Source organism: Strigops habroptila, chromosome Z (genome assembly GCF_004027225.2).
Source record: "Strigops habroptila isolate Jane chromosome Z, bStrHab1.2.pri, whole genome shotgun sequence".
Classification (NCBI taxonomy): domain Eukaryota; kingdom Metazoa; phylum Chordata; class Aves; order Psittaciformes; family Psittacidae; genus Strigops; species Strigops habroptila.
Genome location: NC_044302.2, coordinates 46,581,776 through 46,602,200, shown reverse-complemented (window position 1 = coordinate 46,602,200; position 20,425 = coordinate 46,581,776). Strand labels below are relative to the sequence as shown.

The 20,425-nt window shown below is 40.3% G+C and overlaps 1 protein-coding gene across 9 annotated transcripts in view; it reads right to left on the bottom strand.

Moving 5' to 3' along the window:
* The window catches only part of LPAR1 (lysophosphatidic acid receptor 1), a 72,447-nt gene that overhangs the window by 45,672 nt on the left and 6,350 nt on the right, over positions 1 to 20,425 (bottom strand). For 8 of the 9 annotated variants that reach the window (XM_030471179.1, XM_030471177.1, XM_030471184.1 and 5 more), the window contains exons 2-3: positions 12,149 to 12,221; positions 5,201 to 5,369 (exon numbers count right to left, since the gene is read on the bottom strand). In XM_030471179.1, coding sequence (XP_030327039.1) covers positions 5,201 to 5,260 — 60 coding nt within the window. In that variant the 5' untranslated portion in view covers positions 5,261 to 5,369; positions 12,149 to 12,221. Of the gene's footprint in view, positions 1 to 5,200; positions 5,370 to 12,148; positions 12,222 to 16,289; positions 16,819 to 20,425 lie in introns of those variants that run through there. The other variant, XM_030471181.1, reaches the window with a different exon arrangement.

Below are 20,425 nucleotides of genomic sequence, written 5' to 3'. Positions count from 1 at the left end.
AGACCACACATCACTTCTCTGCTTCCCCATCTCTGCCTTCCAAACCTCCTCTCAAAAGGAGCACTGCTGCAATGTGAAAGTATTGCAAAAATAAGGTAATTGGCTTTGCCACAAGGAGAAACGTGATCAGACATGTTGAGCCCAAATGTCCCATACAGAGTACAGAAAGGGTTTCTGCAAAGCTCTTCAAGCTTCATTTTCTTCTGGAGGAGCTTTCATGACAAGCTGAGCCTCACAAACTTTAGCCAGACACGGGTATAAGCTCACCTCTTGGCTTTGTGGGAGACACATGAAGGCAATTATATTCCATTATCTAATTTAGTGACTGAAACATAAAAGGTAACTGACACCTTTTATGCCTTCAAAAAATAGCCTGTGTCATGATGTAGTCTTCTCCACTTATCTCATTCAGTTCACTCCCTACTGCCAAACTGTCTTATCCTCAACCTGAACATCATAGCCACACATTTGACCTGCTATGAGTCCCTGAAAGCTGCTGTGCAGGACAGACCAAAGAGCCCAGGCCCAGGAAAAGCTTTCTGGAGAGAGGCACAGTACACAGTCCACTACCTGTGTCACTTTAGAAGCCATCAGAGGGAAGAAATAGGAGGGGAAAAAGGAAAAAAAATCCACACCTCTAACGAGAGAATTTCCATGCATAATGAATTACAACATGCATCCTTTGGGCCCAATTTGGCGATCAGTGAACCAAGCTGGGAATTAATTCTTGGCTCCAGCAGCTGAAAGACTGGCCTTTTATGCTGCAAAAATGTTGTAGGCTATTTGGGCTTCTTCCATCTCCAGGGCACACCTTCCTTCTCTCCTCACCAAACAAACCAGCAAAGTGAGCACTTGAGAGAGTTTAGCCTACAAGCAAAATGCTTATTCAAAATTGTGTTAATGAGCATAGCAAATCTCATTTGGGGCTGGAAATGGAGATTTCCAAATGGAATAAGAAGACTATCCTGTGTTTACCCCTGCAAATAATTTTTTTTATGAAATATACATCAGACAGTTTGGGTTTCTTTTGCTATGATGCACTGCTTTGTGAAATTTATAAACAGAATATAGAAAAATCCTTCTCAGGGCTCTGGCAACAATGGGTTCTCTGTCAGTAACTTGTTCATACAGTACTATGTAGCTGCTTATAAGGCAGTATTGGTCTACTCTGAACAGAACAGAGACGTATTTTGAGGCCCTGATAATAGTATACCAATTAAAAAAAGACAGCCTACTGGTATTTAAGTTTCCTTATGATGTCTGTAACTGGGTGGATATACTTCTAATCACAAACTGTTTCTGCCAGTCTCACCATTTCCTTTTGTTCTCTGGTTTACCTTATTTACCACTGCTGGAGGACTGTTTTGGTAAAGAGGTTAATTAGTTTACTCACCTAGAAGGGGAGGAAAAAAAATCCCCACATTTGTGGGCTGCAGAAATTTGGGCTCCGAAATGCAAAGCATGTTGAGCTTTGCTGGGGAAAGGGGCTACAGCAGCTGTGCTTCCCCCCAGGAGTCTGTTCTCAAGCATCATTATAAAGCTGAAAAAGCTACTGAGGATGACCATTCTGTGGCAAGGATAGTTTAAGTCTCTTTCACTCTAATTCAAAGAAAAAGAAGGGAAAACAGAAGTATTGAATGGCACCAAGTGGGAGAAGTGTTTTTTGGCTCTGGTAACCACACAGCCATGAAAGACCACTATACTAGAAGCTGCTCTGGATTTCTTTTTGGAACAGCTGCAAGGCAGTTATTTAAATGTATTCATTTACTTCTAGTATTGGGCTGATAGGATCCACTGCTGGCAAAAGCAAAAAGAGAATGATGAATTTTTGTTGCTTTCTTGTTTTAAGCATTTCTGAAGCACTGTTGGAAGTCCTTGGTTCACTAAGCAACTGGAGCTCAGATCATTTCTTCTTCAAAGCTTTTACTGCAGAATTCATCTCACACCATTCACAAAGAGAAGATACTAATCACTCCACAGAGCACGTTAATCAGTTTAGGTCACCACTTGTTATGTTCCCTTTTTGCAAACAGCAAAACCCTCTGGGATGCTTAATGCTTCTTACAGAATTTAACTTTCTGCTTACTGCATTATCGGACTAATCAAGTTTGTATGATATAATTTTGCTTATACATAGTTGAGGAATGAAGTTGCCACATGTACCACAAAATATCCCCAACTTAAAAATCAGAAAGTTTTGTTATGTTTTGTTTCCAAAAGCAGCATGGCTTATCTAATCTGAAATCACTAGATTCTGCCTTACAACAAAACCCCACTAGCAAAAACTTAAAGCATATTCTGAAATTTTTTTATTTCATTGACTTTTTTGATATATTATGAATGGTGTCCCAGAACTGTTTTCCATTCCAGATTTCAGCTATGGATAGCTAAACTGGCCTGAAACTTTACCTATCCTTCACGTTTAAACATGACCAAGATGCGTTAGATCTGTGCTCTTAATCACCACTTCTTATGTTTGGCAACAGGATGCTGGGGGGAAAGAAGATGGGAGCAGAGAACTTCAAACAGCTCAATGCATAGGAAAGGTATGAAGAGACATGATTATGAAAAATACACTGCTTCCGTAGAGGGGTGGTAAAGAACACCAAAAGCAGTTCCTATGTTGACGCGCTAGCAACAAAAATATTTTAAAACAGTAATGACAATTTCACATCTGGTATCAAGAAGTGACTTTCAAAGTCTGAATCTTTTGTTACCTGGCTTAGAAGACAAATCTTGAGAAAGGTAACATTTGCAATTAAATTACCACAGGTGATTGGTACCACAATGAGCATCTGTAGGATTCAAGTCTAAGGTAGAACCTCTCAGGGTAGGCTTCGGGTTGCAAAAGGCCCTGCTGAGGTCTCTGGGATTCTTCCCTGTGGTAAATAAGAGCCTATTCTTGTTTGTGCAGCTAAAGGACTGAAGATGGGCAGAGGAATATTTATGGCTGAGATGTATATGCACATATACATCCATTTGTACACAAAACAGATATTATGTACTTCTAAAGACTAAATTGACCAAATGTGAAAGAAACCAACTATCCTGGCAATACTAACAAAAGTTTAAATATAGAAGATTAAAGATGAAGTTTAAAGTAAAAAGCAAAACACTACTTCTTGTAACTGAGATGCTATCTAGCTCATGCAGAAGGCATGCAAGGCTACTTCCAAGTTTAAAAAAAATCCTTAAAACATTAGTCTCTAAATGTCTTCTGCAGCACACTGTGGCATCTGCTCAGTTTTAAAAGGCAAAATAATGTCTTCCAGAAAAAAAACCCAAATCAATGCATTTTAATGAATATAGTTTTCTAAACTATATCCAAAATTAATTTGTATGTCAACAGAAACATGAATAGCAAGCCCATGCAGTCCCAGTCTTCAATATTTCCATCTAATGATTTATCTCTGTAGCTGTGTCTCTCACTGTGTTCTTGCCTGTTAAAAAACCTTCCTTACTGTTAGAAACATACACATGGCTCCCAGGGGATTGAAGACTTAGAGAAACCATCAGATCCACAACAGTTTACTGAAATCTATGGGAATTCATGCATGCATGTAAGTCTGCCTGTACAGATATCAAATTTTTACAACATGAGGTTGAGAGAATGTTATTTTTCTACCATAATCTCTCACACTGAGATATGAGTCTTGTCTTTGCTTTCTGTTGCAATTTCTTTTCGGCTCCTGAGTCAAATCTCATTGAAGCACAGCCTCTAAAAATCGAGTGGAGGGAGAGCTGTCTGGATTACCAATCAATGTCAAGAACCATCCATTTATCTCTAGTCTTTGGTCTAGTGATGCAAGTCCTAGTGATGCAAGGCTGGATTTATTCAGTAGAAACTCCCTGCAGACACAGGACACATGCATTTATTCACCCCTAAGCACAACAGAATGGTGACTGCTGATCACCAAATCATTTACAAGTGATAACTTTTCTTTCACTCATTCTTGCACCACAGTTACCTTATTTTCCCTTCAAGACGACATTTATCCTGAACAGCATCCTTAGATACACAAGTTTCTCATACATACAGAAGGCTCTGAAAAAAGAACCCATGGAGATGGGTGCAACTGCCTTTCAGAGTATGCAAGGAGTTGGCCTTGGAGCTTTTCTCCAGAGAACGAAAAGAGTCCAGCAGCAGCCAGGCAGCTGGGACACAAGCATACAGCACCCACCTCCTACCAGGTATTCTGTTCTGCTGTAAAGATACGAAATCCTTCTCTAACCCTAACAAGGACAGAAGGACAGAGACTTGAAAAGCAACAAAAATACTTTTAAAATATACTAGTTCTTCATTTGAAACACAGGAGAAAAAGGAGCACAAAGAAGTTTCTCCAAAGCAGATTTTGGATTCAGCTCATTTCACATCACCACCCATTAGTGGACATGTTTTCTGTAACTTCACAGGGTCCAGAGATCTCTGAACTACTGCACTTTTCAGTGCATACTGCTAAGAGGTGTAGTATCCTGAGCCAAAGGATTTCTGGCAAATAAAAAAAGCAAAATAAACACTAGATCTCCGTTTTCTGACATTTAACTTAATCAATTGTGGTGCCCTCTTCAGTAAAATATACACCCTTAAAACTTTAAATTGGAACAGACGCTTGGGTTTCCATGCAATCCAAGGGACTAAGGGACTATAAAAATGCTTTTCTGAGATGAAATCTTGACTTTTATTAGCATCTCTTTTTCCATTTGTAATATTTACTTCACCAGAAAACACAAGTACTTGTGTTCAGTACATGGAGCCGAAGAAATCACTTAGGTATTTATACATACCACATCTGAAACACACACTTTGAATGATGAAAGAAAGATTAGTGTGTTAGTAATTGTAAGTGTATAATTAATTTTATCACTGCTTTGCACTTAAAACTTTAGCTTTTCTGGTAAGAACACTGAAACACATTATGACCTTCTACTTTGCATTCATTAGGCACAGGAAAAAACAAACCATAATGCAGGATCACCTACATGGAGTCAATAAAGATCATATTTTGCCATGTATTTGCTTACACTGCAATGTCATGTGTCAAAGTATAATAACATTCATAGCAAACGATGAGTGTCTTTAATACAATATTTCAGGAAACATTCCCTTGATGGCTCAGAAGTGAGACAGGAAAAAAACCTAGGATTCAATGAAAAAGGTTCAATAAGTTCAGCTGCCAGAGTTTCATCATGGTCTACTCACCTCAATCACCTCAGGCTGGGACATCATGGAGGATGGCACCAAATCAGTGGGGATATCCATGCTAGCTCAAAATGTCCCTGCTGTTCTTGCACCCCTCCTCTGCACCAACAAACACTTGGTAGGAACACAGAAGCCCTTCCTCAGACCCTAGTCATGCTGGCATTTGCTCCTAGTAGGAAGGAAAAAGAATAATTGTTGAGAATAACGAAAGAACTGGTTCAGTCAACATCCAAGCCAGGCTGCTGCAAAACCAGCCTGCGAGTGTGCACAGCCTGACTTGCTTACATGACCATTCACAACAGATTTTCAAGGGAAATTTAAAAGGGTACATTGGAATTTGGTCCAGAACAGCAATACAATTCACTTGATCACACAAACTAGAATTCACAGAAACTAAATACAGCAATAAGGCAATGCACAGACCATGTACACATTGCAAGGAAAGACGGTCACCTCCACAGCATTGGAATCGTGCTACCTGTATTGTTTAATTTTTATTTTTTTTTCTTTTCTCTTAATTTTTTATTTTCCACAGCAAACAAAATACAAAACAAAACAAAAACAAAAACCAAGCAAACCCCCCTACCCCCACCTCACAGAAGAGTACTCATAGAATTTTTTTGCTGGAATTTAGGATACATTTATTTCCTCAGCAACTATACTTTTTTTTTTTTTTCTTTTTTGCCAGATAGGCACAGATTTACTGTAGGTCAATATACTGAATTGCTGGGTGAAGTTTGATCAGATGATCAACAGAATGAAGCTATTTCCATAACTTTAAGAAGGTTAGAAACATACAGCTTCTGCATATGTTTCTGTTCTTTTGTCTCATGAAAAGCAAACAAAACATGGGAAAACTGTAAATAGGCAAGAAATTAATCCCATTTAAAAATTGCAGAAGAAGATACTGCATATTTTTCCCCTCAATCAGGCCAGACATATACCACACAACCCACAAATTAGCCATAACAGAAAGGATTTTGGAGGCTCACCTATTGCTCTCTCTACCACTTCCTATTCCGTAGTCACAAAGGAAAACCATTCATGCTGAGTGTATTCGGCACCCAACAAATACACCAATAAATGACCCCAAACCTAACTGGTGTTTTTCAAACTGAGAGCATGGTGTAGTCATACAAACAATGCTAGTGACTTTCATGGCCACTGGTTCATTGTTTCAAACACAGCACTTACTTACCAAGCCAGGAATAGGTAAGTGCTGTAGGAAAGTTGCACTCCACATGCTTTTCTGAGTCAGTTATGGGTTTGGTTTTTTTATTTTTGTTCATTTAACTCAGCAGTTGCACTTCACTGTGGAAATTATTCCTCCTTCTTAAAAAGCATCATCTTGAAATGCCTGCTTCCCATTTCAACACATCCCCACATACCTTACGTCACATGTAGCTGTCTCATTTGCCAAGCTCTATGATCACTTTTTCCATCTTTACACAGCTTTCCAGTGACCCCTATTCTTTCCTACTGATTTCTTGCTAGTGACTTTTCATTTTTTCCACTCCTTGCTCCAAATTTCTACTACTATACTCACAGAGAGAACAGAAAACAGGGATTTAGTATTCCTCTGAAAAAGCCTTCACTGGAAGTCAAAGAGCCAAGCTACACATCCTTCAGGCTTCATACGTTCTTTTTCAAAAACAAAGTTTGCCTCTTGTCTGAAATTCACTAATTGTTCCACTGTGCATAACTGATGAAGGAAACAGACAGTACCAACTTGAAACTACTGCTTTTTTTGACTTAGGGAAATTTTTCTATTTGACCAAGCAAAGCGATTTTCAGCACAATTCCATCAACAACCTCAAGATCCTTAACCAGCACATTTCATCACTGTCTTGTGAGCTGTCACAAACGTAACTTAAATAAGATCTCAGAAGACCTTTGTTTCTTTTCTTCTCAAAACATGCTTCAGAGCAGCAGTTTCACTGCACCTACTTTACAGCAGCTCATTGTTAGGTTTTTTTTAAGTTTATTCTCTTCTCTCAATCCTGAAATGCTACCACTCTTGGATAATGAAGATGGGGAAAAATGCTACAGATAAAGCAGACTTTAGCAAAGAAAGACTAGACCAATACCAGAGATATGCTTAGAGTCCTGTTTGCCACATGTAAAAAGGACAGAAAATGATCATTTTTATTACAGATCATCACAGACCAGAAGAGGAAAAACTAAGAACAAATTCTTCGTCAGCTTCAGTTAGCTCTGTGTACTCCAGGTAGAACACAAATGTCAGAGAAAGCATAACCCCATAAAATCCAATGAGCACTTTTAACAGAGATGAGAGGATAAATATGCCTGTATTCATTTTTCACCATCTCTCCATGAAATAGAAAACACAGGATTAGTAAAAAATTCCTAAGCCTACAACCATTTGACATTCCCCCTTCTGGTCCTAGCTACATTTTCATTGCTTGTATTGCACTGATACCTCAGTTTAACCAGGAGAAGGAAGGCTCTTTGGCATCCGCCTTACTTCTCAAACTCCAGAGCCCAACATACACAATGATTAAGACTTTCTGCCAACTAGTTAGGCTTCTAAAAGCATTCCGGCTGAAAACAGGTTGGACTGTACAAAAGGTCTCTCCCCCCGCTCCAAACCCTCCTCATCATCTTCACCAGTAACAAAGTACAGAGGGAACTATGCTTTCACAGCAGTGCAAAAAGAGGCCGACTCCATTCAAGCAAACAAAGGTGGCTCCTAACTTAATACCCGTGTGAGTTCAGGGTGCAGCCCTGTCTTTTTCAAGAACTGCAAATAAAGGGAACAGGATCCTTAAATGAACTTTGTGGAAGGGCATTATGACAGAAAAGGTAATCTCTATTAAAAAGAAAGTCTCAAACAAAAGCATAGGAGTGAGATTTTGATGGCTTCCTGCACTACAAACCATTGAAAAAAACACCTAAATTTGGAAGCAGATTCACTTATATCATTTCCAAACACTACAATTAGTGTTTGGCAGGTGTCACAGGCAAATTCCACTCTGTGTATTCTTCTTTTGATAGATGCTGCTGTCTTTTCTGAGTGCATCTAGAGAACTGCAAACTGGGGAAACACGTTGGATCTGTACCTAAAATTTGCACAAAGATTATAGAATTTCTTATCCTCTGCAAAGATGACTCATATCTACAAAATTATGTTTCACAATGAACTACAACATTTAGAAAGTCATTTATCGTAACACATTGAGTTTTTGTTTAACTGATTAAAAAACCCAACGAGCTGATGTTCAACAGAGTAGCAGGTCTGTAACATGTGGAGCAGGGATGCATCCTTACCAAACAAAACATACTGCTCCCTGACATACTATGATTGAGCATCATGATTTCTGGATCAGCTGTCTGTGACCACAGAAACGAAGAACCAAGCAATTTTGTCATTACTTGGAGCAGTTAGGAGAAGTTCAATCATGTATCACAAAAACATCACCTTGAAGGAAGTGCTTCTAGAAAATCCGTTACAATGACAAAAATTATGACCCTTTCTCCTCCTCAGTTCACCACGATCTGCCCTTTAGGAGTGATACAGCAATACTGACAACTTCTACATTACTGCACATCTCATCTGGGCCCATGAGTTCTTCCACTATATAAGGTGCTTGCCCTAAAAGGCCAAATGTTTTTTTCAGAATCTGTAGCTGTTTTCTGTGTCAGACAATTTCAGGTGTCCTGCATTGTTCCTGTGTTTTAGCTTTGGTTTCCTGCACCTCTCTCGGAGCATCTTTTGGTACCACAGCTTGACTTCACAGACTTCAAGTTTCTGGATTACATGACTCAGAAGATGTCGATTTGGTATGAGCTCGAAGCTGTTAAATGTGACTTCGCTAAACACGACTACACAGCTCTAGTGAATAAAAGCCTAATGTATGGCTTCTCAGAGGACAGTTTTAAGTCCTAATTGATCTCAGATGGATAGGACCCATAAACCCGTCAAGAAAAATAAAACATTTGAACAACATGTAAAAATGTGAGAAATTAAGAAAAAGATCTCACATAAGGGTCCCATTTCCAGATGTCACTTCAGAGACATTCCAGATTTCACGTGGCATCTTAAGTCTTGACATCCAAAAATGATCATTTGGCATCACTCACCTCCAGCCTTTTTCACTAAACTACAGCTGCTTGTAAGCATTAGTTTGTTCAACACACAAATAAAACCATGACCCCACCACAGCAGCCTTAAAAAGCAAAAAGGCAAAGGCCACCCAGGGAGGAGTAACAGCAATGACTTGACCTGTCTACTGCTTCATTTTACCACTTAACTAAACTGATGGTGATAACATAAATTTTTAGCTACCCACTATCGACTCACAGAGGTTTTTTCTCCTCTCCAGTAACCACTTGGTTAATAAAAGGACAACTATGGGTACAGTTTCTGGCATGTAAGGAAATAAACATGGAAGGCAATAAAACTGGTTTCAGTTTCATGCTGCTATAAAAAAAGAGGCCTTCCCATTAATCTTTCCTTTACTACAGTGACTGTTAGGAATTACTGCAAAAATTTGGATTTTCTTTTGCAAATTACAGAGCAGTGGATCTTCCTAACAGAAAGATATTACCTCTTTTGAGTCCTTATATTATTTTAGCTGAAGCCTTTACTGCTTCTAATGTTGTCACTTTGAACACTGCAAATGCAATTCACTAGATTACAACTGTTGAAAAAGTTATTTAATAGCAACTCTTCAAACACTGAAACTCTCTTGACATACAGTTTAAAGTAATAAAAAAATCAATAAAAAACCAAAAAATCCTGAAAAGCCCAGGATGGGTCAACATGATTTTGTAGGTTATCAGAGGTACTACAGCTGTGAAACTAGTCTTAGCAGACTGGCAAACGGCAAACCATGCTACAGAAATGCAGATAAGAAGCTCTTGCTCTTTCTGAAATTGCAAGGCTATCCAAACTCTAATGTCAGTATTGACTTCTCTGAATCAGTTTCTGCAAGCCTTTGCATAAATACTCTTTTGTTATTTTATTTATTTTTTATTATTCAGTTCACTATTGGTTAAAATGAGGGGAAAAACCACATGCCAGCTCTCAACTGTCACCTCAGGACTTTCCTTCTCTTTCCTCACATAGCATGTCTGGAGTGGTATTTCGGCAAACATCTTGTTTTGTATCAGGGATCAGACTGCTGAATGTTGAAGTGAGCTTGGTATGTGGTGTCTTATAACAAATAAACGTGCAGAATGAGCTGCATAAAGCATGTGAAGCTTTACTGGATGACCCGCCAAAGCATAAGGGCAAGCTGAACTAAGTGGTTATGATCTCTACAATCCATATTCTCTCCCAGTTCTGTCCTTTTGCTCTGTTCCTGGGTATGTTCTGCCTGCAAATGAAGATAAACTCCTGCACACTATGTTAACTTGCTCAACAATTAAAAAAGTTGCAACAAGTTAACAGCTGTGATTCAGTATTGACTAAAAGAAGCAGCAAAGAAATAAAAGAGGAGATTTCCAGACAGATGGCGTGGCCCATTGTATTTCTGAACAACAGCAACAAGACTTTTTCCACTTCATGAGACTCCTCCGCTACTGTCTCCTCATCAGATTTCTGATGTCTCCGTACATGCAGCAAATTTTGCAGCAGTCTCAAAAAATCTCAGCAGATGCACCAATATAGTTTGGAATGTAGCACAAAATTAACTGTCAAACCTTGTTGACAGCATGTGTATTTGAATACACACATTTTACTGTAAAAATTCTGTAGCTTGTTTGGTGTCAGCCTGGCTCTTTCACCTGACACGCCTCTTCAGAAAGCAGGATAAAGGGTGCCATCACATCCATTGCCTATTACTATAGCAATAAGTATTGGAATAGATCTAATATATAGTACTGATTATACAGGTTTAATAGCAGTAAACCTCAAATTACACTGCTGGATTTGCACATTATTTTGTCAATAGCATGGAAGACAATTATCTACTTCTGATATCAAAGGGGCAGATGAGAGCATTGGCTGGGTTGTACCACTGTTCATATACGTCCTTGTAGAAGGAAGTGGATGCATCTCTTCGGCATGCATTCAGACCAACTAGCAACAAATTGCACAAGTTACCTGTTATTACAGCACATGCAATACCACCTTCAGTTGTCCCAGTGAAAACCAGTTATGCAAACATGCCTCCTGCCAAAGCCTTCATGTCTGCTGGTTCTAGTCACTGGACAGACTGCTTTAAAGAGCAATGGAGCCATAGCATCTCACCCATTTGGAAGCTCTTCATAAAAATTAGTTCACTGTGAAAATGGATTTGTGAGGTTTTAGTAAGGGGTCGTGGAAATCTGGAAGGGGAGCGCCAGATGAAAGGGACAGCGTTGCTCTGTTTACTGTGCTGGCTATACTATCACTCCCTGCAAACAGTCACTGCTGGTAAAACCAGACATTTCCTGAGTCCAGATTCACTGTCTAGAAAAATACATCTTACTGGAGTTTGCTAGCATATGGAAAGTTTTAGACACACAATGGGAAATCTCTATCTTGGCAGTATTAAAAAATAAATAAATAAAAGAATAAAAACCCCACGAAACCAAAACCACCCCCAAAACCCAGAGTAAAACATACTTGATGGTCTCTGCCCTCTCCCACTAGCAAGCGTGAGTATCACAAAGCCTGCAACTAGCCCTAATAAGCTAGCTTTTCTCCGGGTTTTTTTGTTTTCTCATAAACCTCCCCCCCCCCCTTCTAGCTCTAACCCGGCCACTGAACACATCAAAGCAAATGCTATCTACACTACTGCTGCTCCAACAAAAAAACCCTAGAAAAAATGACATCAGTCAAACCTTTCTGAATAGGAGCTCTGTGGCTAATCAGGGAAAGATCATTGTTCTGGCCTCAGTAATTAATATTATGAGTACTACAAGACCCATGCTAAATCTTCCCATGACAGAATACAGCCCCAAAGGAGTTTAGCAAAGACATGTCAGGTGGAGCCTCCTTACCCCAGATAAACCGTTTCATGATCTTTGCAGAGGCAGCGTTGTGTGGAACTGTCCCTTCGTCCTTTCTTCCCCACTGCAAGATTAAGGAAACAATCAGTCACCTTATTCATTTACCAAACACAGAGTTTATTTACAACAATAAAATAGTACCACTGTGCAGTGAGTGGCACGCTCTCCAAGAAATAATCTGCTTTCACGGAGACCACATGGGTCAGGAGAGACATCTTCCCAGTCATCCCACCAGGGCAAGATCAGAGCCCCTGCCCATCCCGCCAAAAAGCAGAAGATCAATTTGATTATTTAAAAGAAAAAAAAAAACAACCAAACCACTACTCTATTAACAGATTTTCAATGGAAAAAAAAAGATGAATAAATAGTATGCTACCCTGAAGCATTTATCTTGCAGGGAAATCTTTTCCATGTGCCACTCTATTTTGCCTCATACCCTTTTTGAGGATGACAAAAGCAGGCTGACCACAGTTATGCAGCACTGGGTTCCACCAAAGGGCAGACAGTTCAAATGTCTATTTAACCTATTGATGTCCGCCTTTCTCTTTACCTATTCTGATGTTTATCTCCAGAAGGGACTATTTTTCTGTGACTACCATGAAGGTCCTTCAGTGAGAAGATAATTCCCAAAATTATCAGCTGTTCATTCTTTCCGGAATTGTTTTGGCTTGGGGTTGTGTTTTTTGTTGCTTGGGATTTTAGGTTTGGTTTTGTTTGTTTGCTTGTTGGGGAGATTATTTGTTTTGGGTTTTTTTGTTGTTGTTGTTTGCTTCTTTGTTCTGACAAACCAAGAGTCTGAACCTGTGCCCATGAAGTTCAAACGCATCTTGTTGATGAATTCAATGGCAGGCAAGGAAGGCAGGAGAACTCTTACTTCCCCAAGCATTTGCTACAGGTCCAACCCTGCTGAAGGGTTGCCATTCTTTCTGCAACATGTACCCATGCAATTTCCTCTTTTTGGTTACTCATGGCAACAGGTATTTTGAGGAGACAGTGTTGGCAGTGTTGATAGAGGCTGAATGGATTCTCATTTGGCCCATTGTGACGCTTCTTTACAGATTAATGGAAATGACCAAGAATATCTTGAAAGGCAAATAACAAACATCTTCCCTCCTCTGTGTCAGTGGTAGCAAGATGCTCACTTAAAAGGTCTTTTTTAAGGCACATAAACATCACATCACGAAGGCAGGAATCTAAACATTGCCATATCTGATTAAAAATAAAAATTATTTTTCTTGACCTTACTAGTCTTCTGTGTCCAAAACAATTAACTCCTTTCCCTCAGGATATTCTAGGGGATTTATATCTCAACTATGATGATTTCTGTTATCAGAAGAAAATCCCACATTTTACTAATAAGCAGAAAACACATTTTGAAAGGACAAATCTACAGTATTTGACATTGTAACACGTGAAACCATGAAAACTCTCATGCTAAGTCATACCAATTATGGTACAAACTGGGCTCACATTGGTAGCAGGCTAACCCGCAAGGCATGCAGCAGCACACCAGGTTTCTCTGCATACTGCTTTGATGAGATTGAAAAAAAAGAAAAAAAAAAAAGGCATCATTTTCTATTCAGATCTCAACATTATAGTTTATAGTGCCACCATGCTGTCTACAGCTGAATCATGCTCCTTTTCTTCATTAAATACAGGGTACTTTTTCTCTTTCTGCTATACATTGAGGGACTCAAAATCTTACTTGCCATCAGAAAAAAAACCCGCTTCCATTTAGTTTGTGTAGTAGTCCTTTTTAGTTCTTTCTTTACTTCCCTGACCTACATCAGTTTGCACCATCCGGTGCAATTCTCTCACTTGCTCAGCCTCTTTTCCTGTTTATTTCCATATTCTATATATTCCACACCCATATCTTTGGCAGCATTTTCTTGGGGTGTTTATAAATCCAAACCTGATACTTCCTCTTCTCTTGAAGCCTCCTACTTCTCTGAAAAGCTTTTTCTGAGCTCTGTCTGAAAAAAAATATCTGCATGGTTTCTTCAGTTTGAAAGCCAACACATCAAGTTATCTTCCCATTATCATCCGGAGCCTCTAGACTTATTTCAATCACTACCTATCAAGAATGTAGCTTCCCTAATGATGTCCATCGATGCTTGCTTGTTAAGGGTTGCTTAGAGATGATCATTGCTTTGCTACTCAGCAAGGCTGGAGAGCCTCTTCGCACTCTCACTTAGTGAAATAAGCGAGTATCTGGCACCTGCATGTTTCTTGGGATGTATTAAGAGCTTCTGCAGTAGAATGATCAGGTTGGCATAGGATAAAATAACCTTTAATTGCTTTAAAGCATCTGTACTAACCACAGTACTAGGTTTGAGAAACAACTGCAGCAGCAGTTCCACTGGGTTTTTTTATATTACTGAGTACAGGAAAAGTAAGATATGCCTGAAAGTGTATTTCTCATGTCTCTGTTTCAAGTAAAAACAATATGAACTAGGAAGACTCCAGAGTAATAATTCATGCCATCATCTAATGTCAACATTATTTTACTACTCTAAACTTCAAGAAACAATCACCAGAAAATAGAGGAAAAATACAGCTAGACACAGACTGCTGGAAAATAACACCAGTCTGCTCAGGCTTATGTAAACAAGTAACTACAATGTGGATGGTCTCTCATAGCGCAACCACAAGGAAGTTGTTGTCATATCACAATGTTTTCATAATCTGCACTTTCATTGTAATGACTTCTAAAGTACCAAATACTTCTAAAATAAGTCATTTTGAAACAGTTTCTGAAACTCTTTTAAAATGGTTTATTTCTAATGACAGGCATTAAATTTTAAGAGATTAACTAACAGGGAGAAAAGTTCAAAGTCACCATGGATAGCTCATCCTTTCAGATGCATCATTAACTGTTGCCAGCATTGTGCGTGCATGTGCATGTTTAAAACAAGTAAATATGGTGCATGCTTTTGTCCTCCTCCATTATAAATAACAGCAACAACAAATAAAACAAGCAAGGAGCTGCTCATTAAAATTATTCTGAACACCAGAATTGCAAGGAGTGTTTTTCGCAACGCACAGCCAAGACAGATGCATTGCCTCACACCGGTAGTTGACAGAATTTAACTCTTCGTGCATTCTCATCACTATTTTGCTTACTAATTGGTATCATTAAAGAAGACAATAGCAATATATAAAGTCTTCTATCAAGGTATAAATCACCATAGAAGATATCAGGGTGATATCCAGCTATCACTCCTTGACAGGAAAAGCAGAAAGAACTTATCTTCTCAACAACTTACAAACAGACATTTAATAGTTTTATTTCCAAGAAGAAAACACAAAGTGATATAATTCGATGCTTCCAAGGATCAGGAGACTCCATTTGCTAACACTACCTTTTGCTTAGACCTCAGAAAATAAGTAGTATGCTGGCATTCTTCTGAAACAAGGTTGTATTTAAACATTCAGGCAATATCCTTTTCACTAGATAAAAAACATCTGGATGATAACAGAATGTCACAATTCTCTAAACAGCTTTGAGGGGGGCCAGCGTTAAAGCAAATACTGCTTTTCCCGCCCTGGATCCATGAAACAGATGTTCAATCTTCAGACAGAATGAACCACCACAAAATACAATAATGTGGAAATGCTGAAGCCAAGGAAGTTCACAATTAAGCATGCCAAACCCCAAACCCCAAATTACAAATGCACCATCCTAATATAGCCCTACATGGACCCTGACCAATTGTGCGCAAACGGGATTTTAATAAAGTTTATCTGAAATAGAAATTTGCCAACCACCCCTCACAAAAAATTACACTAAAGACTGCAAGGCGTCAGCTTAACGTGGTTCAGGCCAGCAGCAATGCAGACACAGTAACTGTTTATCAATCAACCCCTCAAACTAGAAATAACAGTCACGCTGCTTCAGAAATATTTTTGTAACATCTGCATCAGTTCAGCTGACTGTTCTCCAGGCAATTTCTGCAATGCTGTATTTTACATAGTTAAGCTGAATGAAGTTTGAAAGAATTTAGAATTGACAATATGAAAGAATTATCTTAACGACAGGGTTTAAATTCCCTATTCTCACATCACTGCTTTTTCCCAAGGCCACAAACAAACTTATCTGATGGACAGCAGTGACCCAGAAATAAGATCTTACCTTTGATCTTGCCTTGATGGAGGGGGAGCCAACCCAGTAGCTCAAAACAACAAAAATCCTAATGTTGACAAATGAATGGTAATTACTTCTTGCCCACCATGTGAGTCCCTGGCGTGCTTGAGACAATCACCCAGAATTTGTGAGTCCATGCTGTAAAATCAGGGCTGGCTACTAGTTTCTTGGCAGAGATTGAAAGGGTTTCCTTATCTCCACAGTCTGAACCATATTCCCCAACCATCTAAAGCATCCCAACTCAAACAGTTGGGGATTTTGAGGAACAACTTTTAGGGATAATCAGGAAGTAACACACTCCCCAAAATATCCTGGGAACAGCAGCAGCTGTCAGGAGCGCTTAGTAGAGAGCTGCACTGGAGTACTGGGTTTTGGCCTCAGGTAGCTCATGCTGATCATTCCATGAATTCAAGATTTATAAACGCAAAGCAGCTCTGAAATATGTCCTGAAAGGAGACAGATGAAGAAAACAGTGAGATTTCATCACCTTTCTCTCCAACCCTTCCCTACTCAATTATCAAGTGAAGTTTAATGCAACTTGAGTTGCTGCCTATCTGAATAAGCAGGTAAACACAGAGGATTAGCATGCAGCTTGGCTAATTCACTTGAAGAATTGACTTGGATTAACTCTGAGTTGTGTTTAGCAGACAAGCTTTTAGTGCATACAAGAGGTCACATGAATTAAGTAGGTTGTTTTAAGTTCACACCATACTTCAGTGATTACTCAGCTTCTCTGATTAGGTCCTCAGCATACATACCGCCCACAGAAACAAATATTTCAATAAGAATATTTGGGAGGTACCAAGGATTCAAGCGGAAAATGAAAAGCCAGGAGGCAGAATGCAGTCAGTGTTAAAAAGAGAATAACAACAAAAAAAATCTAACACATACAATGACAGAAATGTTAGTGTCTGAGCACTACCTAGCATGTGTCGCCACTGTTCAGATATACTCCTTTTGCACATCTTTTAAAGAGCAAGAAAAGAGAAAAAGCAATCATATTGGAGAAAAATGCAACTGAATAGTAATGGATTCTTAAAAAAGTAATAAATACAAAGTAGTAGTTTGCCTCAAACTCTCCCCTTGGAACTCAGTGCACATTAGCATGGATACAAGCATTAAATGCACACACACTTCAAAGCCTCTTTAAGACAGTTTGTAACAAAAGAATAAGCCATAAACCATTACTTGGGAACCACTAGGACTCTTCCTTTTCCAACTACACAAATAAACTAAGATGTCTAAGAGATTCAGGCCACAAAAGGAGAATGTACTGAATCCACCCACAAACAAGATTTTTTTAAGCATTCCACAATTGCAACCCACCAGCTGTGTCCACTACACCAAAGATGCAGCTCCTCTGACCCCTGACAAAGCCCACTTACGCTAGCTGGGTCTGATTTGCAGTCTCTCCCACTGCTGAACTGCCTCTCCTAGGTTGGCCAACTTTAGAGTCCCCATTTACTCCTCTCTCGTGAGCCTCCACCTAGAGTGCTGCGTTCAGCCCTGGGGCACCCAATAAAAGAGGGATGTGGAGCTGTTGGAGAGAGTCCAAAGTAGGCCAAAAAGATGACTGGGGGCTGGAGCACCTCTCCTATGGGGACAGGCTGAGAGAGTTGGGCTTATTCAGCCTGGAGAAGAGAAGGCTCAGGGGAGACCTGACAGCAGGCTTCTAGGACCTAAAAGGGGCCTACAAGGAAGCTGGAGAGGGACTTTTCATACATGCATGTAGTGATAAAACCAGGGGGAATGGCTTTAAACTGAAAGAGGGTATATTTAGATTAGACATAAGGACTATGAAGATGGTGAGGCACTGGCACAGGTTGACCAGAGAAGCTGTGGCTGCCCCATCCCTGGCAGTGTTCAAGGCCAGGTTGGATGGGGCTTTGAGCAACCTGGTGTAGTGGAAGGTGCCCCTGGCCACGGCAGGGGAGTTGGAACTAGATGAGCTTTAAGGTCACCTCCATCCCAAACCATTCTATTATTCTATGATTCAGTACAAATGTGTCACAGCATACTCGCAGAATTGATATTGGTTTTTAGAACCCCAATGCCTGCTACTTGGTTAGCTGCTGTGTAAGGCCACTGCTGGGTCCTGACTGCCTTGGGTCCCACAGCAGCCTCCTTCCAAGAATGTTCCACTTAACCCAGCAGTCAATATTGCCAGCTGGAAAGAGTAAAGCAATATAACCAAATCCTCAAAGTTTGCCAGTATAGCTATACGGGCATCCCCCTCTAGTGGAGGCACAGCTTATACCAGCAAGAGTCCCCACTGCAGCGTCCCACAAGGGAAGTTATTCAAACCACAAGTGGAATGGTCACAGAGAGATACGGGCACTGAATGGCTTCTGCCACAACTACGGGAGGCAGCTGCACAGCAGCTTCACATTCGAGTTTGCTACGAACCAAGAAACGTCACCTTATCCTGGTAACTCAAACAAAGTGAGTATTTTCTCTCCCTCCTTTTCCACATGCCTGCCAACGTTGAAGCACATAGGAGCAGGATGCAGCTAGAATGCCAAAGCCTTTCCTGAAGTTTTGTGCCACACTTCTGAAGAAAAAAGCAACCACTTTCCCACAACAATCATACCAAGAGACCCCTCACAGAGCCTTCTCAGCACATTAAAAAAAATTTAAACAGAACTGAAAAAGCTGTAAACAAGTCTCTCAATCAGAACTTTGTCATTAAAATCTAGGCAACTGGCTTCTGTTCATAAGAAACTTTGTGGAGGAGATGCAGAGGATGGAAATATGCAGGACCACGGCAGAAGTGTTTGTTCAGGCATATTAGTTTTAAGGCATTTATGTGTTCTACAATCATGTAATTCCCTCCTGTCACTGGGTTGTCACCAGCTTGTACAACTCTCCTTGCACCTTTTTCTCTAGGCTGAACCTCTTAGCATGCTTTTGCATGAGAAACACAAGCCATCCAAGGCAGGCAACGGAAACATACCATGCTTGCTGGAGAACCAGGCATTAAGTTATGCTATTCCTATCAACTGTTTTCAAAATTGCAATAATTCTAGAGCCCTATTTTAAGACTATTCACTAATTACCAGAATTACTTTGATCACAGTAATACCCTGAAGTCTCAGTCAGCTTCCAGTTTCCCTTGCATAGGCTATTTGAAATAGGACAGTGCAACTGCTGTAAACAAGAAGCTGGGGGACTAGGGGAGCAAACAGATAAATTTGGAAAAGTCTTGTCTAATTTGCAAGGTTACTATATGGGGAAACACACTCCTCTGAGGTGAAGTTTTTATCAGTTCCATCCAAAGCTTTAGGAAAAGCAAAATGAACCTCATGTGTTGCCAGCCGTATCAGGACAGCTCTCAAAGCCCTGAGCAGAAACCACGCTCAGGGGAGGTCAAAGGCATCCTGGCTCATCTCCACAGCTCTCCATGTCTGCCACAGTTTAGGAAGTAGAACAAGCAAAAGGAAAGACCACTAAACTTAACAGGCATTTATAATAGTATCTTTCAAGTACAAGATGTCACATTCAAGATGTTATTCTTTAAACACAGTAACCAAAAGAAAACAGATCCCACCAAGAAAGTCTGCAAGTACCTGATACAGGCATGGGAACCAAAGGAATACTGTGTCTTGACCGCAATAACTACTGCCACACTTCCTCCCAGTGGAAAGCACCTTCTTCTAGGGGCAAGGTGACCTGACGCAGCCATTTGCTTGATGTATTTACCTGCAGTCCTCCACTGAGGTCTCCTGTCTTCAGTCAGCCAGTTGAGGGCCAGCAGCTGTACCTGGTGCTACTACTCGACAGTTTGCTTTGGCTTTGCCCAAAGCAGCAGGAGAGTGCAGGTGCCCACCAGGCTGCAGTGCCGCAAGCTGAAGGGATGGTCACTGCCACGCTGGCAGCATCCGCAGGGCCAGGATCAGCCCTTCCACCTTGCTTGCCACCAGCAAAGCTGATTCGGAAATGAGCAGCAGACAAGCTTGGTCTTTTTCTGCACCAGCCTCCCAGTGACAGCTACAGCCTGGTTGGGGATGGGAAAACGAAGGCACGTTGCCCTTCTCACACCTCAGCTATGCAGTGTCACCCCACTCCCTCGCTCTGCCACCAGCAGTAGCTCAAGGCTTCGGGACACCATCCTGCAGGTGAGATGT